Here is a 23903-nt window from a genome sequence, read left to right as displayed (position 1 = left end):
TTTTCTCATACATTCCTGGTCGGATATAGCGCTGCCCCAGAATGTTCTCAATGCAGTGGAAACCTCCGCTACGGGAAAGAGATAGTTCCCATCCCTTAGTTCATGGCCAACATCTGCCCCCAGTAAGATCCAGTTTACACGTGGCTGCTTTGATTTCTTGGGCAGACTCTTCATGTTATCTTGGTTCTTTGAGATCCACTGGGAATGCATGTGAGATTGAGTGGATTTGACATGATTTGTTAATTTTAAAATATCTTTTGTTGGGCCTGGAGAGATGGCTTATTGGTTAAGAGCACTTGCGGCTCTTCAGGAGAATCTGAGTTCTGCTCCCGGCATCCATGCAGGACAGCTTAGAGCAGCCTGTAAGTTCCACTCCAGGGCATTTAGCGCCTCTTCTGGCCTCTGTGGGTACTGCACGTGCACGCGCGCGCGCGCGCGCACACACACACACACACACACACACACATGCATACTCACAAGCACAGTACATACTTGCACACGTAGCATTCGAGTAAATCTTTAAAAGCGTTGATTTTTTTTCTTGTTAAGAGCATTGCTGTGGGACATTCTGTATATGTGCTGCTTTATTCATCAACCAATAAAAGCAACACGTGTACAGAAGAACTTCCCACACCAGAGCATGTTTGCCATCATGAAGGATTTCCATCCTCATCAGCCCATCTGGGAACTTACCTGAGGTATTGGCTGAACTCTGAGGATGTAGGCAAGATGAGTCTTTTGACTGGGATTGGTGTGCTTATCCAGGAAGCTACAGTACAAGACTAACCCTCCAGCAAGGTATATACAAACATACGTGTAATAGGTATTTTAGATGCTTTGCTCACTTGGAAATTTTATCTGTGAAAAGTCACGAATATCATCAATCTTTGTTAAAGTTGAAAGCAAAACAATTTTTTTTTCTTACTGGTCAACAAGTTATAATTATTGTTAATATTGAGCTGCATGGATGGCTTAAAATCATGTTTCAGGACTGCTGTGGTGGCACATACCTTTAATCCTAGCCCCCAAGGCAGAGGCAGGTGTATCTCTTATGAGTTCAAGACCAGTGTGGTCTCTACAACAAGTTCTAGGCCAACCAAAATTACACAGTGGGACCCTAGCAACAGAAAAACCAAAACTCTCCTGGTTCAGAAATTCGTTGTGTAAGAATATTTCGTTCTGACAGTGGTGGGCCAGGAGAGCTGTTCAGAAGTCTGAACACCGAATTATTACACACAGGCTGCATGACTATAAAACACAGAGACTGAGGCATTTTGCCATACTTGCGTAACAGTAAAAGGATTTAGATAATAACCTGTCATGTGCTAGCTATCCTACTGCGTATCTCAGAGGTCCTCTTTAGCCTATTTTGTTATGTCACCCCATGCCTGGGAGGCCAAGTCTGGGGCTCTTGGGTTTGAGGCTGCCCTGAGCTATATTATGAGACCCTGACTCCACCCTCCCCCCTGAAAAAAAGATTGGAGATTCAGTTTTAAGATTTGTATTTTTCTTTAGTAAAGTTTAAGCCCTCAATGTCCCGAATAGGAAGCTCATGCTTTCGTGCCACTGATGAGCACAGAACCATTTCACTGGTCCCAGGATGGAGTGTACATCACACAGTGTGCAGTGGTGTGGCTGGGGCTAGGGGTTCTTGTCCATTTTACGTAGGCGACCCTGGGAGGTTCTACTTTTGTCATGGATTGTCACACCTGAAATACGGTTTGACTCCTGCTATTTGCTAGTAAGCATAAATGTGTGCTTCTTTCCGGTTGTTCTTCTGTGTGTTGTTAATCGTATGCACTGTCTCTTTCTGTTCTAATGGCTGCCCTTGGATTAGGCCGACCTCTGCTCTCCGTATGACATCCTGCAGTTGGATTTTCGTCACATTCGAAAGACTGTTGACGCTCTGCTGGCACTCGGGGAGAAACCCCCACAACCAACTTCTACCCTCCGCGCCAGGGACCTTATAGGCTTCTGTCTTGTCCCTGTTCTCTTTATAGTACTGGTCTATATCACTTACCGCTGGAACGCTCTGTCCGCGTAACCCCTGCACACGCATCCAAATGCTCGGCTCTGGCACCCTGGTCCATCCCAGTTCCTTCCTCCATTGGAGCCTTTGCCTTGCAAACTCCCATCCCTCTCAGCTCTTCAGTAAGCTATTGAGTTTTGAAGTTTATGAACATTTATGAACCAGATTTTTTCCAGAAGCACAAACTTTATAGAATGCAGTTCCCCTTGGGTAGTTTCTTTCCCTTAACAGTGACAGCAAAGCCTGTCAATCCATACCTCATGTTTCTTCATGCACACAGTGAGGGCGCCAATGCTGCTGTGGGCCCTGCTCTCTCCCATGAGCCTTTGCTGCTCTGGGTAGTGGATAAGGGGAGCCAAGACAGAACAGGCTGGATTTAGCTTATGGGAATCTTGAGACTTGATGCTGGTTCGAAGTCAGGACTGGGAATTGAGTTGTAGAGGGGTTGCCTTGCAGAGACAAGAAGTCAGCATTTTGGCCCTGTATGATTCATAAAAGTCTCTAACGATGCCATTGCTGACCAGGTTGAGAAGTCTTATCTGGAGAATGGCTGCTATGCCGGCTGGTTAGTTGGAGTCCTTCCTGTTTGCTGCAAGAGAATTGTGAAGGGCACCCAGAAGGGTTGCCGCCCGCCCACGTCCACCGCAGCATGCCTTCTCTGCCCTATGCAGGCATGTTCTGGGGAAGTGCCTTCCTGGTAGAGCGCCACCTGGTGGATCTGCTTACACTGCTTTTCCTTTTCGTTAGGGTTGTTCCGAGAGTCTGAGAAAAGTGTTTTCTAGAAGGGATTTCTATTTTTGCATAATGTATTAGGTCATTTTACTTTCATGATATGTCACATGACTGCAGATCCAGAATGTGATGGATTTGACTATTCAGTCTCAAATAAATCTATGGGTCTTGGAACATTCTTGGTACCGGAGCCTGGAGTTACTACAGCAGCTGCTAATGATAAGATTGCTCTTATTTTAGATGAACCTTGTTTTCTACATTTACTTTGTCCACTTGTCCTTTGATTTCCAGACGTGTTAACTGGCCAACTGTTTAGTTTTTAAGTCAGTTTTTAAAGGCTTGCTTATCAACACTCACTTTTGGAGCAAAACAATGAGCTTTTCATTAAAGGGGGAAAATGTTAGACTCTAATGTAGACCCAGATTTTGCTGAGTTCTGGGATGCCTCTTTACAATATGAGAAGTCCTGCTGCAAGCTCCAGCCACTATCACCTGCTTTGTTTTATACCTTCTTGCCAAATGCTGCTTCTTGGGTGGGGAAGATGGTAGAGTTATTGTCCTCAAGGTAAATTTCAAGTTTGCTGGATGCAGACATTCCTCAGATACAGCTGCTAAGGATAGTATCTTATTTTTCTGAGCCAATTCATGAGTCCAGGGAAGAGGAGATTCTGAAAAACCTCCATACTTGAAAGGATATATTTATAATGGTTCCTTGCTGCTAAATCAGATCAGAATTATTTTTAAACAGGAAGCATTCTTTACATGGTACGATGTTAGACTGTCCGAGCCTTTTCCTCCCTTCTTTGTGTTGACTGGGGAATACAGGGTACTTGGAAGCTGTTGGACATTGAGTTGTGTCTAAATAACCACAGATGTACTGAATTGCCTTTGGTGCTATCTTGTACTTTCAATCTGTAACAATAAAATCCCTTTGTACAGTGTCTGGTGAGCACCCTGAGCCATAAGTTGCTTAATAAACACAATTTGGGTGATTAATCCAAGTTTCTTCTTGGCCCGTTGATGCATTTGTTCCTGGGTCCCCAGCGTGGCTCTTGGCATTTCCACGCAGCTCTACCATGCATGGGGGCTGACTTTCAGTGACCACCACGGCTTGTTTGGGTTTCTTTCTCCTCGCTTTCTTTATGGTGGGCGGAAGGGGAAAAGAGGAAACATACTGGGTTGCTGGTTCAAGGGAAAAAAAAATACTGTCAATAAAAATTGAGTGAGTAGCACAATTTCATGAGCTGAGATTTGAACTTCAGCATTACCTGTCTGTGTGTCTCTCCCCGGGCATCCCGAGGATCCTTTGGCCACACTGCATTTGTCATGTCATTAATTTGTACCCTAATGTGTCGCTCCCCTTGACACTGGCTGTGTGATATTTCTTCATTATAAAGTATGGTCACTCAACAGAACGTAATTAGTTCAGCCCTTCAGGCAAAACTGGGAGCGAGTCATTTTGCTTATTATGAGCCCAGGCATTAATTTCTGCTTGGAACGCGATGCCTCGCTGTGACACTTCTCCAAGGTCCCAGACACAAGCTCATGTGCTTAAGGGACACCTGCCTTTGCATCTCGTCTGGGGACCCCTGATTGATCTGCCTTGAGCCTGAGAGGTGGGCGCGGATCCAGCAGTGTGATCTGTGAGGCACACCAAATCCCCGTCTTCTCATAAGAAAGGATGTTTTAAATATCCCCTCCTATAAAGATAATATAAATGATAAAGAGAAACAACTCTTCCCATTTTCATTTTGCAGTAGCCCTTCATGACATCTATTTTTATTTCCTCACTGCTATTGGTTGAAAATGTTCCCCTTCGTGTGAGGATTTCCAAACTTAGTGACAGCCCATTTCTAATGGCTCCTTCTGGACTTCAGGGCCAGGTTACTTCACTGTCCTTAACACTACAGAAAAGGGGCCTTGTTAAATCCCAAAGCAGGGCAGCTGAGTTGGGCTTTATTGGTGAGAGTGGTTAAATAAATCACTTGATATCACAATGCATTCGTTTGTAATAAAATAATAATAATAATAATAATATTTAGTGCATGCATCGTCTCCAAAATTCACACAAGTCCCAATCTGAGTTAAAATTTGAGGAGCCTGAGTATGACAGAGTGGTTACAGGTTAGCTAAAATGTCCAGGTGCTGAGAAGCACACCTAGGGTCTTGCGTATGCTGAGTGCGTTTTCTTTGTCCAAACTGTGTCCCATCTCCTGAAAAATACTTTGATTTTCTTTCAGAGTATTTAAAGGCGAGGTTTGAGACTTCAGAATTCCCTTTCCACAAACAGCCCTTTAGGTTGGTGGACCGCGTGTGTTTTACTTGACTTTCCCTGCAGTGGTGTTCATTCGTGGTTCATTCAATTACTCCTTGTGTTTTGAGTGTGCATTGTGCCCTGGCCCCTATGGGAAACTCTGCAGGTAAAATAGTGACCAAGATCTATGTCCCTGTCTTCAGAAAGTCTGTAGTCCATGCCAAGCTCCAGCATTTGGGGGGTAGGACAGAAATTTTATGTTTTTTTTTTTTTTAGACTGATGGTCTCTGTTGCACTGTGTGCCAATAAAACTTTATTCACAAAAATAGATCAGGAATTGGATTAACTTGCAGGCCCTGGTATGTGGACCCCCTGATCAAATGGCTTCTTAGAAAACAAAGAGAGATTCAGTGAGAAGGACCTGGGAGGGGGCCAATGACAGGATCTGTGAAACACATCGAAAGATGGCCTGACACTCAAGAAGGGGCGCCATGCAGATCCCCTGAAACAGCACATATCCACTAAGATTAGAAAGGGGTGTTAGCTGGGTCTGAGTGGGAAGGCAGTGGAAGGATGGATGTTTGTGGATAACATGGGGTGAGAAGGACCAGAGAATAGCCCGGCTACACCGTACCACGAGGAATAAAGGGAGAAGTAGGGAGGGATTGTCCCTGGGGGCAGAACTTGACCTTTGCACTCATGTGCATTAAAATAACACACACTTTAAGCTTCACACAATTCAGTCCCAGAATGTTTCCTTTAAAGAAACAGGTGGAGCCAAGGGAAGTAAGCTGGTGTGGAGGGCTTCATTTTAGACCAGTGGCTGGCCTCGGTGTAGGCTTAGCTGTCTGCAGTCATCATAAGAACATGGCAGGGAGAGAAGAGCCAGCACCGGCAGCCATCTAGCCTTACTCTCCCCACTTAGCATGGTTTCTCAGTGGCTCGCCTGCCTTTTCTGATCCTATTTGCTGTGGCTCAGGAAAGTGGGAACGAGAGAGCCTAATCCAGGGGTTCTCAACCTGTGGGTCAGGACCCCCTCGGCAAACTTGTATCTCTAAAATAATTTACATTACAATTTACAACAGTGACACAATTAGTTACAAAGTAGCAACAAAAATAATTTTATGGATGGGGGGTCATTACAACATAAGGGATTAAAATTAAAGGGTTGCAGCGTTAGGAGGGTTGAGGCCCAGTGGGCTAATCATTTCCACCACGGGGGCAGTAACGCGAAGCACCTGCTCCAAAAAGCAGCCGAGTGTTTTAGGGTTAAGCTGGGTCATATTTGTGATTTCACCCTGCTTAAAAAAATAACAGCACAGGCTGCCCACGGATAGACTAGGCATCCTCCGTCACATTTTCAACAAGTCCTCGGACATTGTTTTAGTTCGTGTAAAGTCAGTTACCACGCACAGTGCTTTCTGCTGTAAGTCCTTTCCTGCTGTGGTCTGCGGAGGTGGCGCCTGACCTGCCTGACCTCTTAGAAGCCCTTGATCTTCCGCGTCGTCCCCGGTCCCAGTGTAAATCCACAGCAGCTCCAGTCCCGTTTCATCCTTTGAGTCCGTTTTGGGGAGAAGCAGGGACACAACTGCTGTTAGAAAATGACCTTTCTCCACAAGTTGGGTGACCCTGCTCCCCATTTCTGAGGAATCTCTGTGTTCATCTTTCCAGACAGCCCCTAGAGTTAAATCCCGTGTTCACTCCAGTCTTGTGGTGGAGTACCCAGAGCTGCTGTATCTTTATATGGTTTCTGGCCCTTCTAGCCTAGTTTTCTTAGATGACTCCAAGCTATCCACTTGATCTAAGGCTACCTCTGGGTGGGCCTGAATGAGAGGAGGAAGGAAGGGTACGAGGGTTATGTTTCTGTTTGTGTTCATAGGCGGTCCCTGACGTAATGATACTCAGGATTTTCTACACCTAAGATGGTGCCATTCTGAAAAATGATATCATTTTCGCTTTCAGTGTAGGACTCAAACTACATGAGCTATTCACTATATAGAATACATATTCTATATAGGTATAGAATAAAATTTGTGTTTGGTGGTTTTACCCAATGGTAAGCTAATGCAAGTATTCTGAGCATGTGTGTGGTAGATGCTGGACCAAGCCATGATGTAGGTAGGTTAGTTTGGGAATCAGATGTCTTTACACTGTTGTAGGCAAAGCTATCAGGAAGTTTTACCTACCTATTGAGGGAGTTTCTGGTTGCAGAGGCAGGCTTTAAACTTCTGATCTTCCTGACTCCACCTCCTGGGTTCTAGATTACAAACACGCCTACTGCCTTTGTATTCACCTACTGATCTCTCCATATTGCAAAGCCCTTTGTAATCTGTTGCAAATACATACTTTTTTACAGGCTTTTTTGTTTGCTTATCTTTTCATTAAGTAGGGTTTTTTTTTCACTTTTCAAATGGAAACCTCACATTTTTAAGTTTTCAATGTTTTGATCTTTCCTTTGTACTTTGTAAATATGTCTTTATTAGGCCTAGAGTCTTCCCCTGACTGGGTAAGACTGCTTTTGTGGACGCGGGTTGGCTCACATTCCCTTGTAACTCTAATTCTGGGGACTCCAAGTAGATTTCCTGGCATCTATCTGTGTGCATGGGCATGTGGTTCATACAAATCCATGCAGACAGACACACACAAAATTAATAAATACATAAATCTGTGTTTTCTTTTAATCAAAGGCATTTAGAGTTTTTTAACATTTAACTCTAATAGCTTTTAAGTGATTTTAGCATATGGTATGAAGTGTTGACCACCACCCCCCCTCTCTCACCCTCCCTCCCTCTGTCCCTCCCTTCCAAAATAATGCCTGACACCAGAAGCTTAACTTTATTAAGTGTATAGTTTCCTAGTGGGTTAGAGGTGAGCTTGGGTGCTGGGGAAGTTAAGAGGAATGAGGAGGACATACCCTGCCCCTTTAACCAGCTGCGGCAGAGGAACAACAGAGCCTACAGATTTCCTGGCCTGTACAGAGAGTGTCAGAAAAGGATGGGTACTGTCATTCATCTAGGTATAGATGCCCCCCGAGTCACCATTCCTCCTAACCAGGGTCATGACTCCCTCTGAGTGTCAGTCACACATGGCGTCCATCCTTTTTGACCCTGACATTTGGCCGTGAGATTGAGTAGCAGAGTAAACTCACCTGCTTGCCTAACATGCCACAGAGGTCATCCATGAAGGCAATGGTAAAATTGTTCTTACGTTGCCACATGTGGTCATTTCCTAAGGCCCGGAGTCCAAGCCTCTCTTACTTAGGTAATGGAACAGGGCCACGTGACAAAGGTACAAATGTCTTTTCGTGGTAGTTTGTATACTGCCTTGTAGCGTGTAAAAGGTGGTACACCAGGCAGGGCTCCAGGTTGCTCTCCTTGAGGACTGTGCCTCAGACATCTCCCACAAGCGAAGGCAGAACATGAGGAAGTCGTATGCTCTGTGTGTCTTTGCCAGTTTAAAGAAAAGACCTTTGAAGGAAAGGTCATTGGGAGCTGTGTTCCATGCCGTCTGTAGAGGCTGGAGAGATGGCTCGGTAGTTAGAGCACGCGGCGCTCTAGCAGAGGACCCAAGTCTGTTCCTGTCACCGCATCAGGGCTGTCACTCCAGCTCCCTTCCCGCCTCTGTGGACAGCTGCATTCAGAGGCTCACACACTGACACATAGGCATGCACAAGATTGGAAATTAAAAAGCAAAACATTGGGGGAGCTAGAGCAATGGCTCGGTGGTTAAGAGCACTTCCTGCTCTTGTAGAGGACTTGGATTTGGGTCCCAGCCGCCACATGGCAGGTCACAACTATCTATATCTTCAGTTCTGGGGAATCCACTGCCTCTTCTGACTTGCAGACACCAGGCATGCATGTGATGCACATACATACGTGCAACCAAAACACTCATGCACAGAGAATAGAAATTGCCATTCAAAAAAGACCTTACAAAAGATTTCGTATATACAAACTGTGCCTAAACCACAGAAGGGTCACCTAGCATGTACACACTCTAGAAATGACAAAATATAAAGTGAATTAGATCAAGGTTGGTGGTCATTATAACCCTCTGTAGTCTGTGTAAATGAGTAAGAGATTTCCTTTAAACATGCGTTATTTGCGATATTTCTTGCCCAGGCTAAAAGCTATGATATTCTCGGTGTATGGGTTTTTTGTTTGTTTGTTTTATTTTAACTCTGTATCACTCAGTTATATAGTGAAAAGTTTCCTACTTGTTTAGATCTAGTTCAGAGTTGGGTGTGATTAAGAACCTTTCTGAAACAACCTTCACACATGAGAACTCATTCTCCCTGCAAGCCCAGAAAAGGAATTGACAATGGCGTGGCCCCCAGGGGAGGGAGCACGGACTTGAGAGAAGCAAGCGGCATAGCCGTGGGTGACCCAGCTCCCATGCTGTAGCAATAGTTCACCGTCCTTGGCCCGTCATCTGAACTCTGGTGTTTTGTTCTTCCTTTCAGGAAAAGCTCTGTCTGCCTCATCACATCCTTGAAGAGAAAGGTCTGGTCAAAGTGGGCGTGACTGTTCAAGCGCTGTTGGACGTCACTGTCACAAAAACTCTGTTCACATGAGGCCCAGCCCCCTCTGCTGGGTGGGCTCAGACTCTCCCCAGAGCAGGGACCCGGGCTCTGCTCCCCCACTCGCCACCTGCCAGTTCCCTGACCAGCTACGTTGACAAGACTTCAGCCGAAGGGAGGATTCGGGCCCTTTTAGAGTTGGTCTCTAGGGTTCAGGTTGGACAGGTGCTGTCTGACAGCCAGTGAGGGAGCTGGCAGAGATCCGAGTAGCACACCATTGCCTTTTCAACCTCCTCCATCCCTTCCACACTTACCAGCCGCCATTACCAAACGCCAAGCACAAACCGTTTCACAGTGAGTCAGCGTCTGTTGTAGCAAAACCAAACTCCTTGCAGAATCAGTGGTGGGGGGCGGGGGAAGGGGATGCAACCAGGTTCTTCTGCCACCAAATTTCTTCAAGATGTTTCTTGAGACCATTGCCTTTTTTGAGAAACTATTTTCAACACACAAAATATTTATATAAATATTATTTATTAGTGAGTCGTTATTCATCCTTTGGATGCAAATTGTAAATTAGGAGACTATTTTATTACTGCTTTTTTGTGGTTAAACAATTTATTTTAATATTATAAATACTGAGTTATTTCCAAGCCTCTTTGGCACGTAGGAGTTCCAGGTCTCAGTGTTCCTATTTCCTGGTGTATATGATTCAGAAAAGGGAAATTAAGTAAGAAACACGTGCTTCTGTGACAGAGAGCTGTATTCTGGGGAGGTGACACACACCTTTTGATTTGTGGAACATCAATCTTATTTATATTTCTGCATTCCATCCAGTTTCCTACATTCCAGCAGCCCTCTTGGCCCCTCTTAGAGTGAACTTACTGAAATCGCCAGCGCACCCCAGAGTAATTTGTAAATAGCTATGTGGAAAAAAAAAGACATATTAAACTTGAAGATGAAATGTGAACAGGTTATTTTTTTGATTCATGTTTCTTTTGCTATGCGCAAAACATTCACATTTTAACACAGAGAAGTGGGACGTGTCCAGCATATCTTGAGGTATCATTTTGCACTGTATTTTGGGTAATTGAGTAGCATCTAGCACCAAAGGTAGACGCTGAGGAAATGGATGAGGAACTGGAGATGATGGAAGGTCTAACCATAGGGTCTTAAGAGTTGGAATCAGGAAACCAGCACTTCTTACAACTGCCGGCATTCAAAAAGCGTGAGCTCCCGAAATGTCGACGGGCTCATTTTTATTATAATGGAGCTGGTGTTTTTTTTTAAAGAGATCAGACATGGAAGCTTCATGGTGTCCTGTAGGAAACTTGGGAAGTGAGGTGGGTCGTGGCGCCTCTGGTAGGCAGCTACATGCACAGCCATGCAGTGTGGGTAAAGGGCAAGTAGGCAGAGTGTGTGAGCAGCCAGTGGGGGGCAAAGACAAGCACATTAGGACTAGAGAGGAGCCAGCCGAGGAGAGGAGCCCGACCTATCCTGCGGGTGCGAGAGCTTCCTTGAAGGCTTCGTAGGACTATACCGGGCAGTCACACCCATGCACACTCACGCTGTAGGTATGGATGGATACCCTAGCCATTCGTCTGTCCAAAGCTTGCGAATGCTGACTGCACTTTCACCTCTGTACAAAGCCATTAGCCACAGTAGCTAAGGGGGGTGACTGTCACGGTAGGTACAAAAAGACTTCAGGAGGAAGGAGTGTGTTCAACAGAGACAGACCCTCCACCAGGACATGGTTGGTGGGGTTTCTGAACACGGGGTTCTGACCGGCAGCTAGGAAATTACTTCCTATCAAATGTACTGTGCACTTTAACATAAATCTATTTTAATACTTTACTGCACAAATACCTGTTTTGTCAGATGGCGTAGCAATGTAAAGATGAGAGGGTTTTTAACAGTGTGTTCGACCAGAGCAGCATTCAGAGCTTAGCTACACAAGGATTTGGAATGCTGCGTCTTCGTGGCTTTGCAGCAGGGGGTCCTGAAATATATTTTTACATGTATCTTTGATGACATGAAGCTCAATAACCATGACTTTTGGATATTTTTTTAATTAAAATATTTCTTTTGATATTAATTTCCACTATTTTCTTGGAATTGGCTGTATCATACAAATGGCTTCAAATATTTTGGTAAAATGTTTTTTTTAATGCAGTTCTTGTATGGATAAGATGTCTTCAAGATCCTTGTACACTGTTTATATGTGCAATGAAACGTGCATGGCTGGCTGACAGTATGATAAGTAGACAGAATGTATATAGTGCAAACCTTTTTATTATTTAACAGCCATTAAAATGTTGAACTTGTACCAACCACCTTTGGGTTGATGTATCAGTCTGATGCTAATGTTGACTACACACACACATACACACACAAACACACACACAAACATAGGGTACCATTGCTCAAATAGATCATAGCAATCATATGTTGTGAATATACATGAATCTAACTATATATATAATTTCTCTTGTAACTTCTATTTTAATAGTTAGAATCTTACTAAATTGATGTGTAATTTAAATTTATTATAAATATGAAAAAATAAGGTTCAATACTGTCTGGAGTTCTAGAAGGTCTTTGAACAGCTGCCAGGTTGAGAATAGATAAAAGGGCACATGGGGAGAAGGATACATATATACCCTCCCTGCAGATTAATATGCTTCCCCCCCCAAGCTAAAATTTACTTGTTATACAAAAACCAAAAGCAAACTTATTATGATAAGATGGGGGTACAATGAGGGTGAGAGTGGGGCTTCCCTCAGATCAAGACATCTCGAAGATGCCTTAGTTTCTTGACCCGAATTATGAAAATCATTTATAAATTGCCGATCTCAGTGTCTGTGCTGCTGGTGTTAGTGGAACCCAGGCTGCTGCCTCTATTGCCGCGTGCTCTGTTTCCCCACCCCTCCGCTGGTTTCTTCTTATCACTGGAGCATGGGCAATACTTCCTCTTCACCCAAAGCCCCAATTCTTCTGATGACTTGGAAGCTAGACTTTAAAAGGAAAGCTCAAACAATCACAAACACAAAAGCCCCGGCATTTTGCATTTAGTGAGGTAGTTTTGGTTTGAGAGGTTCTACAGACAACATAGTCTGTTCCACGCGGTATATCCCCAGTAGACCTAAATATAAGATTGCCTTGAGCAGGAAGCCATCTGCACTCCCTGATGCTAATATCCAGAACAGCCTTTGCTAGTTGAGATATGTCTAGACTATAGAATCTTGTTCAGGGTCGGGGATGTGGCTTAGTCTTGGTTTTTCGTTGTTGTTTTGTGAAAACTGAATTTAATTCCTGGAGCCTACACACGAGAGAAAACCGATTCCCAAAAGCTGTCTTTTTACTCTCCGTACATGGGCTGTGGCATGTGTGTTCACCCCCAACCACCAAAATAAATAAAAAAAATCCTTCCCACTTTTACAGCCTATTGCATACACACTTCAAGCTATCGCAGGGGCTGGAGGGGCGGCTCAGCAGTCAAGAACCTTGCTCTTGCTGAAGAGGTGGCTTCAGTCCCTTCAGCAGCTGCATGGGTGACTCAAAACTCTCCCAGCCCTCATTCCAGGGGATCCAATGCCCTCTTCTGACCTCCACAGGCCCCAGGAGCCCATGTGGTGTATATACATACATGCAGGCAAGGCATTCATGCACATACATAAAAAATAAACCAAAAATACCTTAGATACATAGTTTGGACATGTTTATTATTCCACTATAAAATTTCACAGGGAAAAAAAATATCTAAACTCATTTGTGTCTTCAAAACCAGTATGCCACCTGGGTGTACTCCGCAGCGTGACATGTCGCCACCTCTGAGGGTTTGGAGACACATCATTGAATCAACAGCTGCTGCGGCCTCTGGAGATTTTACCCAGGGTAAATGTCCTGTGTCGGGCATCAGGATTTGTGAGTGTATGTCTGGTCTTCATAGACGGAGTACTCAGAGTACTCTTAATGGTAAGTTTCCTTGAAGGATAGCATGTGTGGGTAAAGTGGAAGAATTTTGTGAATGTCCTGGTAACTTTTCAAAGTGAACTCTTACACTATGCTCCAGTCCCCTCTTTGCTGTGTGTGGCTTTCCATTGTCCCAGTTTCTACCACCATAGATGAGTTTGGCCAGGTCTGAAGCTTTATGTAAAATAGTCACAAGTTCATATGTAATATCGCCTCAATTCTTTGACTCTTGTGTGTGGCCAAATCTGCTTGTGATGTGTTCATTTTTATTAGAGTATCTTGTCACATGTTCAATTCTATTCATGCTAGTGCAGATGGACATCCAGCTCATCTCCAGATCTGGGCTTCTGCGATTGGTGCTGCTGCGACCATATTCGTTTGATTGTGTGTTCATATCTTGGAGTCGAATTGTTACATGGATATTATGTTCAGGTTTAACTGACACCAACCTGCACCCCTCAGCAGTAACAGTGCATGTCACAGTAGCCTTGTCAACAAGAGTTTGTTGTCTTCATTACAGCCATTCAGGAGGGTGTGCAGTGGCATTTCATTGTAGTTTGTCCATTTCCTGCTTAATGAAGCACACTTGTGATGGAGCCATTCACATTTTTGGCCCGTTATAATAAACTTGTGTGAGTACTGTACCCTACATAGGCTTTGTCAGACAAGCCTATTGCAAACACCTCCTTTGTGGCTTGCCTTTTTATTTTTATGGTCTGGAGGTTGACTGTAGGGTCTCATGCATGCTAGGTGGCATTTTACCACTAAGCTGCGTCTTCAGCACCAGTTTGGTTTTTTTTTTAATCTTTTTCTTCTTTTCTTTCTGAGACAGAGTCTTGCTAAGGTGCTCAAGCACACCTTAACTCTTTAGTCAGTGACAGTCTCTCTCCTCAGAAGCTGTTAGCTGCAATGACAAGCCTGCACTTAATTAAGTCTGGCATCTAGATATTCCATCATCCTTGTCCCTCTGCTTCTCAAATTCATGGCCTCTTTTTATTATTGTCACATATAGTTGGATATCTGAATATAAAAATAGCACCTGCTGAGTTCATATTGTGTTGCTTGCATGAATGTGTATTTTTTTATAGCAATGACTGCTTGGGGAAGACTTTCTCCCTCTCGCAGCCATTAATTGCTTATAGTTCTTCATCTAGAGGTGGGAACCTGTGAGAGTTCTCCCATTTGCTTTGGAATGTCATCTGGCGTTGTCACTGTCCAGGTCTTCTTTAAGCAGACATAACTTGTTGAGGTTTCACAGTTGAAAGCCTCTCTCTTCTAACTAAATGACACAATCTGTCAGCTGTTGCTTCTTAGAGGAGGTGAGTTTTCATCCAACATAATGCTTTTTAACCTAATTCTGTCGCATGACTTCTAGAACATGCTAACTTAGTATTGGCAAGATCATTTTTTAGCTGTTGCTTACATCAAGCCATTTAGATGTATTCTTTAGAGAATGTGTGTGTGTGTGTGTGTGTGTGTGTGTGTGTGTGTGTGTGTGTATTAGGGTTAGTAGAAATTCCTTTTGCGTTTAGGTATTAGGGTGTGTGTGTTGGGGTAGTAGAAATTCCTTTTACATTTAGGTATTAGGCATCAATAAGAAACTGTCCTTGCAGGTTAGGATTACCTTACATAATGTTTGAGTTCAGATGTCCTGGCTACCTGTACATCTATAGGGGCCACTTGGGCTGTAACTGGCGTTTACCTTTGTTGCAATTACATTAAGCCAGTGATTGGCAGGACATGTGCAAAGCATAAATGTTAACAATTTCTAGGAGATGGGCGGCACTCCTGAGATCATGCCTGAGGTGGTCTTTGAGTATTTACATGCATGTGCGAACACACATACATCCATAAACACACAAAATTGAAAAATACACACAAATCCTAAAACTCCTATGAAAAAGGACGTGGGGTAGTATTCATGGCTACAGAATTGAATCTTTCTTATCTTGTGCTATGGGCAAGTATGTGGGGCATTTTCTTGATGACAACTGATGTGGCTGAGGGCCCAGCCCACGGGGGCAGTTTGGACAGCTGGTTGGTCCTGGGTACTCTAGGAAAGCTCAGCAAGCCACAGAGAGCAAGTCAGTAGAGAGCATTCTGCTAGTTCCTGCCTCAGTTAACTGTGATGTGGACGTGTCAGATGGCAAACTCTTTCTCCTCTTGATGCTGTTGGTCATCATAGTGTTTTACCCTAACGGCAGAAGGTAAACCTTTGTTCACGGTGCTTGACCCTAACAACAGAGGGAAAACTAGGACAGAACCTTTGCGTTAACAGAAAAATCTAAGACTATTAAAGCAATCAGGCTCCATATCATATTTTAAAAGGCTGTCTATTAAGTTCTTTAGGGACTGTGGGGTATTTACAGTGACCAATCACCTTTCTCTATGAACTCACCAAGTTAAACCTCTCCATGTAACTAGGAGAAAGCATTTGTTTAGAGTAACATGTAAGTTACTAGTCCCCTTACACAACTTTTTTCAGATTGGGTCTTAGTACATAATCTTGAGAGACTCAACAAAGCTCAAACCAGTATTTACCAATGCATTCAGCTCAGTAGGTAAGAGAACCCTCACTGGACTGGAGCTGAGGAAGTCTGCAGACAGCTGTGTGATGATGTACGTTTACTAAAGTCTCCTGGGCCTGCTTCCCTGTTCTGTTAATGATCAGTTAGCAAATGCCTTTTAAAAATCAAATCCCTGAAGACACGGTGAGAAGAGCCAGTGGCCTCAGAGACCTGGAGTCTGGAGGGTGAGAAATTTGTGCGAATTCCCTTTCAACCCTGACATCACTGCAACAGAACTGTATTCAGTCTAAGACTTAGGGCTATTTAACAGGGATTTCCAAAGAACTCAGAAAAACTATCAAGCATTAAATCCCTATGTGAATTAATAACTGTAAAATAACTATCAGAAAGTTTGAGATCTTTATTCAGAAAAGTGATTCAACTGCAGGAGGATGATCTTTTGAGAGGAAACCCCAAATCTTTTACTGAGCAATTCCATGTAGTCCAAGGTTTATAATCCCGGTGAGATTCTTCCACCTGAAGCTTTTCATGCGTTCAGGTATTTTGCATGATGCCTGATGTGGTCAGTGATGAAGGTTGCAATGAAGTAGTAGCTATGATCATAACCCTGGAAGACAAAGTAAGACATTGTTCTGTGCCATTCAGAAACCCCGACATAAATGTCTCCCTTATGAATGAGTCATTCAGACTCTCCTGTCATTTAATTTGTTGTACATGCTCCAAAAAGTGACAGAATCTGAGGCATGTCACCTGATGTTCACCTTTGGCCTTTACATGCACAAGCATACATGGGTACATGTACCCCCATGGAAAGAGGAAGAAAAAATTCCCTTACCCATGTCCTATTTTTATTTGAGAAGAAAGGAATTCATCAAACTCTACATCAAATGGGACAAGCTGAATCTATTCCAATGAAAACCACTGCTATAGGGGAAGGAAATGTAACCTTCTCTCCTCTGAGTACAAGGTAAGTAGCTTTGAAAGAAAAACATTAAGACTGGACGAACTTCTAAGAGTATTAAAATATCAATGGCCTGGGGAACAGCACCACGAAATAAACTGAAAGTGACATGAGTCTAAGAACTCATTTGTGTGTGTGTGTGTGTTGTATATATATATGTATGTATGTATGTATGTATGTATGTATGTATGTATGTATGTATGTGATTGAACAGTCTCTGATGGGGAAATGTGAATTTTTCTAAGCATGTAAGATAAAAACAATCCTAACAAAATATCATCAAGCTTTCACTGGAGAAATAGGGAACTGCCTACATTTTCTTGAGTCAGTACATATTCTCTTTTCTTGCAAAAAGGTCTGGAAGGTCACTCTAGATCCATCATGAACGAAGTTCTAATGCAGACGCATCCCAGGAACTTAAGAGTAACTTGTCTTTGAATATGGAAGAGCATCCAAGAGGAAGGTCATAATGACCAAGACTGTGCCCTAGAATCACTTGATTTCCCACTTCTCAATAATTAGAGTTATGCCCGCTGCCTGCCGTGAGGGACCAAGAAGGAGTTTTGAAAGTATCAACAAGAGGTAAGAAAACACGCTGACTACTGGAGTTCTGCCGAAGGTAGACAACTGGGGCTAAGCATGCCATCTTGGGTAGGGTTCAGTTTCTGCTTACTGAGCTTATTAAACGAGCGCCTCCCACTACATTCTCTAACTAACTAGTCAGTTTGGCTTGTCAAGCAGCTGTGTAATTCCCTATATTTAGCGACACTTAAGGCCCTTTCTCCTCCACTCCAAACTCTAAATGGAAAAAAATGGAAAGCTGGCTCTGAGAATGTAAACCATTCCTTCTGTCTTCAGTCAACTCTCAAAAGGGAAGCAGTGCTCCACACACTACGGATCTCTACATCAAAAGGCAGCACCTCCCTACATACTGTCTAGATCCAATTAGAAAGGCTCAGGTTGAACTTCGAGTGAATAAAGAAGAGCTGTGAAAGACCTTCATTTGCTTATGTATCAGTCAGAGTCTAGTGCTAGATAATGACCTTACACACAGCAGCAGAGATGGGCAGAGGTCAAAACAGCCCCCAAATCTTCAAAAAAGCCCTAAGACTTGAGCAGAAAGGCTAGCCTTCCCCTTTTCTCTTTTCTAAGAAGGGGGTGCTGTTTCTGGATGTTTCCTCAGCATTAGGCCACTGAACTTTTCTTCCCATTTTGTAACTTCAGTAACTAAAATCAGGGCATCTAAGGTCCTACTGTCATAATCGGAGTGTAAGAACACTGCCAGAGTTCTGCTGCATATCACGGTTTTTCAACTTAGATGCCACAAAGCCCCAGATTAAAAACTACATGAACTAAATAAATATCCTCATGAACTAGTCCTTTCCTCTCTAGCAATCTTCTTTGGCAACTGACAAAGCATAAACATAAACTGAGAACATCTGACTTGACAATGAAGACAGCATGTACAGAACTGCAGTCATTTTTGTGTTTCTTTTTATATAAAACCTGTTTCCAGCTCCTGTTCACAGAGAGATAGTTAAAATCAAATAATCCTAAAAATAAAATCCTATTATTTAAGAATGAAATACACACAGAGACTTAATAAATGGAGATAAATATGAATGTGTGCATACATACACACACACACATTTTTATATGGTCCATATGATCAAACCACCCTTGTAAACATGGAATTACGAACTCCGTGAAAGCTAGAGAGGTAGCAGGCCACATCCAGTCTCCCCTTGTGCTAGCTCTAATTCATCCCTTTGCTCTTCAGAACACTGCCTAGAAAAGCCAGAAAGAGGTCGGGCCAGAACTTGTGGCCATGATCTTGTTTAACAGTCCTGATTCCACCACACATTATGACCTCAGATAAGAGCTTTACAATGCTGCTCTAAAGCTGACATGTGTGTAAAAGGATGAAAGTGCACAGAAACAACCTCACTGGCTAGCATGAGGGCTGCAGAAGAGTCCGTGCTGTGAAAGCGTGGTGCGAACTGTAGGGAGCCACGCTGCACACTGGCTACATTTACCTGAGCATTTATCGTCATAGTTACACTTTAGTAGACATGTCAGACACGTCATCTTTAAGCTTTAACAAGTTTTTTATAAAACATGATCATATGATTTTCAGTATTCATTTTTCATCTTGAAATGAATGTTTTGTTTATATTATATTTTGAACCTCATGAGTATTTTTAAAAACTAAAAGTAAAATTTTTAAAACCAGAGCAGCACAAAAAAGTTACCCAGTGGACGGTCAGAAGAATTTCAGAGGAAGTTTGCAGGCCAACCACACTCCCCCTCACAGCAGCACTTGTAGGAGACCACAGTCAGTCTCCGAGGTCACGGGGTACATGAAACCTAGCACACATTCTAGAGTGCCAGCGGTGAGTCTGTGGGAGACTATGCCATTCAAGCCTTACACTTCTTGTTTCTCACTGCCTGACAATGGGCAAAACTGCATTATTTTTCACTGTCAAAAGCTTTCTTATTTAATTTGGCCTTAGGAACTGCACATTTCACTCCAGATGTCTTAATGTAACTAAAGACTCCTGCGGCCAGCATCATCCTCTGTCCTCAAGTAGCTAAAATGAAATCTATGTTGTACATAATCTAGCTTTTTAAAAGTTTTGCTATGTAGATAAACAAAGGTTTCCCAATACTTGCCTCCTGTAGCCTATAAACAACAGGGATTTTCTTTTCTGTGCAGGCAGCTATGAAGTTATCAGGGAGTAACTGCCCGTTTGTAAGAAACTCGTCATCTTTTCCTTGATCAATTAATATGTCAATCTGGGAACCTGAAGAGGACTTCACGAGACAGGTTGCATCGTACGCCTATAAACAGAAGAAATATTAAAATTTTACAAGTGTCCAAAACAGTATTTTCCAGAATATACTATACTAAAAGCAAAATTAAACTCAAAATTATTTTAACTTTTAGCATAAATCAGTCAGACATCCAATTTAAATTTTTGTAAAATTAATTTAGAGGTAATGGTAACTTAGAAATATAAAAGCAATCACCATCAGAAAAAGCAGCCTCAGGACAACTTCCGTGATCAGAACAACCAAAAACCAAGGTTACTATTACATAGCTGTCTCCGGGCATCTGGGGATTGGCTGTGGAACCCATCCAAGGATGTCAACAAGGCAATGCTTCAATAACTTATATAAATAGCGATGTTTGCATACAACCCTCACACCTTCCCTAGTACTGGAAATTACTTACAGATTACTCCTAGTACCTGCTACAGTGTCAAGGTGAGGTAGCAGAGAACAGAGACAATGAGGAAAGGTCTGACCGTGTTAACTGCAAATGTGACTAAAATGACAGCTTCTTTTGGTTTAATCTACAGATGTAGACCCCACGAGCATGCAGGAGTTAACTATACAATAGCCAACATATATGATTATGTAACACACACAAATACATATATGGTATATATGCATATACATATAGATGTATATATAACAAACCTAAAAATTTAAGAATGAGTATTTCTTAAACATCACCTACCTTCCATTTACTTTCATCTGGTCCCAAATATCCATTAAAAACTTTTTTGCCCCAAGGACAGAGCACTGGGTTGCAAATTGGAGCAAATGCTGACACAGACTTGAGAGACAAAGGAAATTTAAGAATAAGTTATATGTTGCTTATCAAATATGAATGCAAACAACTTGCAACTCTGATTTAACACAAAATCCCTGCAACTGTGGCCTCTTCATACTACACTTTGTATAATTTATTTCAAAAGCTCACTAACTGAAGTGCTTCGTGCACACCATGCCTTAGAAGTCAGTTTAGGTACAAACAAAAGTTTGTGTTCAGAGTTTCTACTCCTCATTCCTGGAGAAAACTGATCTGTACTGATATGAACACTGATGTCTCCCTTAGTGAAGCTCTCGTTAAATGAGGCGTTTCTCTTAAGTGTCACACAGAAGCAAGGAGGACTGTCTTCACACACAACGCCAAGTCTCGGTGGGGCAATAGTGTGTTTCTCAGCTCTAGAGTTCTCAATGTTCACAAGTTCATGACTACTCATATTTTTAAAAAACAAAAAAAATTAAGTTAATAGAATATTTAAGTTCACTTTCTACCTTAGACAATAAATTCGCTGACTGTATAATAATTGGAAAACTGAACCCTTATGTTCTAGTGTTGGGTTAGGAAGCTGCTACAAGTAACAGTGCATCTCTCAGTAGCAATGCCTAAAGTGACTGCAGCCTTTCCAAAGGAAGGAAACAGCTGAAGCCAATCTCAAGATGCCAAACACCCTGTTTTAAAACACGCATCCCGCTTTTAAGCACACTTCATTTCAGTTGCTGAATTTAGTATTTCAGTTGTGGCTTTTCAATCTTGTCTCATTAAAAGAAAAGAAAAGAAAAGAAAAGAAAAGAAAAGAAAAGAAAAGAAAAGAAAAGAAAAGAAGAAATCTACAAAGCCTTAAATAAAGCGGGGTGTGAGGTAGGGGGTTTAGGGCATGAAGAATCAGGGATGTGAGAGATATGTTTCAACCAAGTTGCATTTCAGCCTCATTCAGAGCATTCATAAACATAAAATTCTAAAATATGAATGTTCTCCACTGTAGGCAATCAAATTGAGCATTACAGAAATGTTTCTCAACTTGAAGCGATGATAGACAGTGTCACATAATAACAGTAATCAAGACCAACAATCCTGAGGGGAAATATGTTCAAAACTAGTCTGAAAAAGAGCAGTGAAAATATAGGCTGTATTTCTACTACTTCTACCAGGCCAATAAGAACCATTCTGATGCAATTCCTATGATAATATTGTATAGCATGTATCACATGTGATCAAGTTTCAGCCTACCTCCTGAAACCCCAACCCAAGAAATGTTTAATCCCTTACTGATTCTAAAACCAGCTTAAAATCTCAATCTTTGAACATCCCCATTAATCTCCAGAAGTATTTTATCAATGAAGCTTATTGTTATCTTACTTTGTATTTTCCAGGATTTTTCAAAGCACAAATCAGAGCTCCGTGGCCTCCCATGGAGTGACCAAAAATAGACATCCTCTGTGGATCCACTGGGAAATTGGCGTTTATGAGTTGTGGAAGCTAGAAAGAATTTAATGATATGATTAAGATCTCAGAGGAAATATAAGACTTTTTCCAAAGTTATAATAGCAGTGTGATCTGCTGCAGATCAAAAGCACAGTGGCTTGAACTGGTGCAGATTACAAGAAAACCCTCCGGTGGACAACGGTTACTAATATGTCACTGAAAAATATGTACCCAGATGTTTTATAGATCAATGGATAAAGTTAAGAATATGATAGAGAAGAACATTCAAAACATTCTGACCCCCGTAATTATTTATTTAGTGTGTGTTCCCATGCATATCTGCACTATGCCCCTTATGGAGTTCACAAGACAACTTCTGACAGCCCAGCTCTCTCCTTCAGGTGGCTTCTATCTTGCTGTAGAACTCAATCTTCAGGCTTAGCAGCTAATGCTGCTAATCTTATAAGGAATGAGTACTTCATGAAGAAAAGCTAGGTAGGAAGGTATTTGTTATGGTAAAAGCGTTTTCAAAACACAAATGTCTTACGTTAAGAAAAAGTATAAAGGACATGGAAAATTATGAAATCATTCAAATTACACTAATACTGAAAAATACTTATAAAATCCAGCTAACGCGAATAGGATGAAATTTCCTAATAACATAGTCTGAAAGTGCATGGAGACTGGAAGGACCACAGCCAAAGGCAGCCAGAGCCTTAAGACAAGGCTTCCAAGAGAAGGGCAACAGCCAGACAAGTGTGACCTCTAGCATATGCAGAATACTGAGTGGCTATCACCCTCAAAGCAACATTCCCTGCAGAGGGCTGCTAGCTTGCAGGGGTTCTCCACCTGTAGGATGCCATCCCCCGAGGGGGAGTTCAAAGGACCCTTTCACAGGGAACGCCCAAGACCATTAAAAAACACAGATAAGTACAGTAGCAAAATTGCTGTTCTGAAGTAGCAATGAAATAACTTTACGGTTGGGGTCAGCACAGCATAAGGGGGGGACTGTATTAAGGCTGCACCCCTGGGAAGGCTGAGAACCACTGTAAGGTTCAAATTCCACTGGGCCACTGAAAACTCACCAATCTAGCTTTACAGGTTTGAACTGCAGGTACAAATCGCACCTCCTGCACCACTACAGAAAAGTCATGTGAAACAATACAGGGAGGGAAGGAACTCAGAACCCACCCTACCGAGAAAGAATTACTGACCCATGCTACATTCAAAAAGACTACCTGACTTTATTTTTACATCTTAAATATCTTCTCTCTTGTACATTTCCTAAATTTATGTTTTCTATTGCTCAAGTAGTTTTAGGATTGTCCTGTGTTCCACTAACTTCTGCACCCATTTTATTCTACAGAATTTTCCCTATGCACCATCCACAGATGCATCATCATTCCTACCTCGTTCCCTCTCTCTCTTTACGTTTTAACTATAGCATCCTGTAGCTTTAACAATCTTTAATCCCCGTGGGATCTTAGCAATATTCCAAGGCTCCCCATTCCTTCTACTTTTCCCTCCTCGTGTCTTTCTCCTCTGTTCAAACACGGATCCATGTACTTCCTCAGCATATTTCTTTTGGAGTCTTAACTTTAGTATACCCCATGCTACCTTTGTTCCTTTATGACTCAAATATAAAAGTTAAATAGATGACCAACTATATTTGCACAGTGGACCTGTCTAGCATTTGTAGTTGCTTCTGTGGTGAACAATATTCTTGAGAATTATGCCTGGTGCTACTGATCAAGTAATCTGAGGGGTTAGCCAAGAACTACATCTCAGTCTACTGTGGAAGAAAGACACCTCAATCCTACAACATTGCTCCATGTAAACCTTGCAAATTCTTCCCATGAAAGTATGCAATCCAA

At 42.4% G+C, this 23903-nt stretch overlaps 2 protein-coding genes across 6 annotated transcripts in view; one reads left to right on the top strand and one right to left on the bottom strand.

The window, feature by feature from the left end:
* The window catches only part of Lrch1 (leucine rich repeats and calponin homology domain containing 1), a 182267-nt gene extending 171765 nt beyond the window's left edge, over nt 1-10502 (top strand). For 3 of the 5 annotated variants that reach the window (XM_013349303.2, XM_013349301.2, XM_026783236.1), the window contains one exon: nt 9477-10502. In XM_013349303.2, the coding sequence (XP_013204757.1) occupies nt 9477-9587 (111 nt within the window). In that variant the 3' untranslated portion in view covers nt 9588-10502. Of the gene's footprint in view, nt 1-1837; nt 3888-9476 lie in introns of those variants that run through there. The other 2 variants (XM_013349302.2, XM_013349300.2) reach the window with 2 other exon arrangements.
* Nucleotides 10503-16410: 5908 nt separating this feature from the next.
* The window catches only part of Esd (esterase D), a 21264-nt gene continuing 13771 nt past the window's right edge, over nt 16411-23903 (bottom strand). Inside the window, exons 7-10 of the mRNA XM_005355613.2 lie at nt 21964-22083; nt 20515-20613; nt 19665-19832; nt 16411-16637 (exon numbers count right to left, since the gene is read on the bottom strand). Coding sequence (XP_005355670.1) covers nt 16557-16637; nt 19665-19832; nt 20515-20613; nt 21964-22083 — 468 coding nt within the window. The 3' untranslated portion in view covers nt 16411-16556. The remainder of the gene's footprint in view (nt 16638-19664; nt 19833-20514; nt 20614-21963; nt 22084-23903) is intronic.

This window comes from Microtus ochrogaster, chromosome 17 (genome assembly GCF_000317375.1).
Source record: "Microtus ochrogaster isolate Prairie Vole_2 chromosome 17, MicOch1.0, whole genome shotgun sequence".
NCBI classification, from domain to species: Eukaryota; Metazoa; Chordata; class Mammalia; order Rodentia; family Cricetidae; genus Microtus; species Microtus ochrogaster.
Note: the sequence above shows the minus strand (reverse complement) of the source record. Positions and strands in the feature narration are given on the sequence as shown.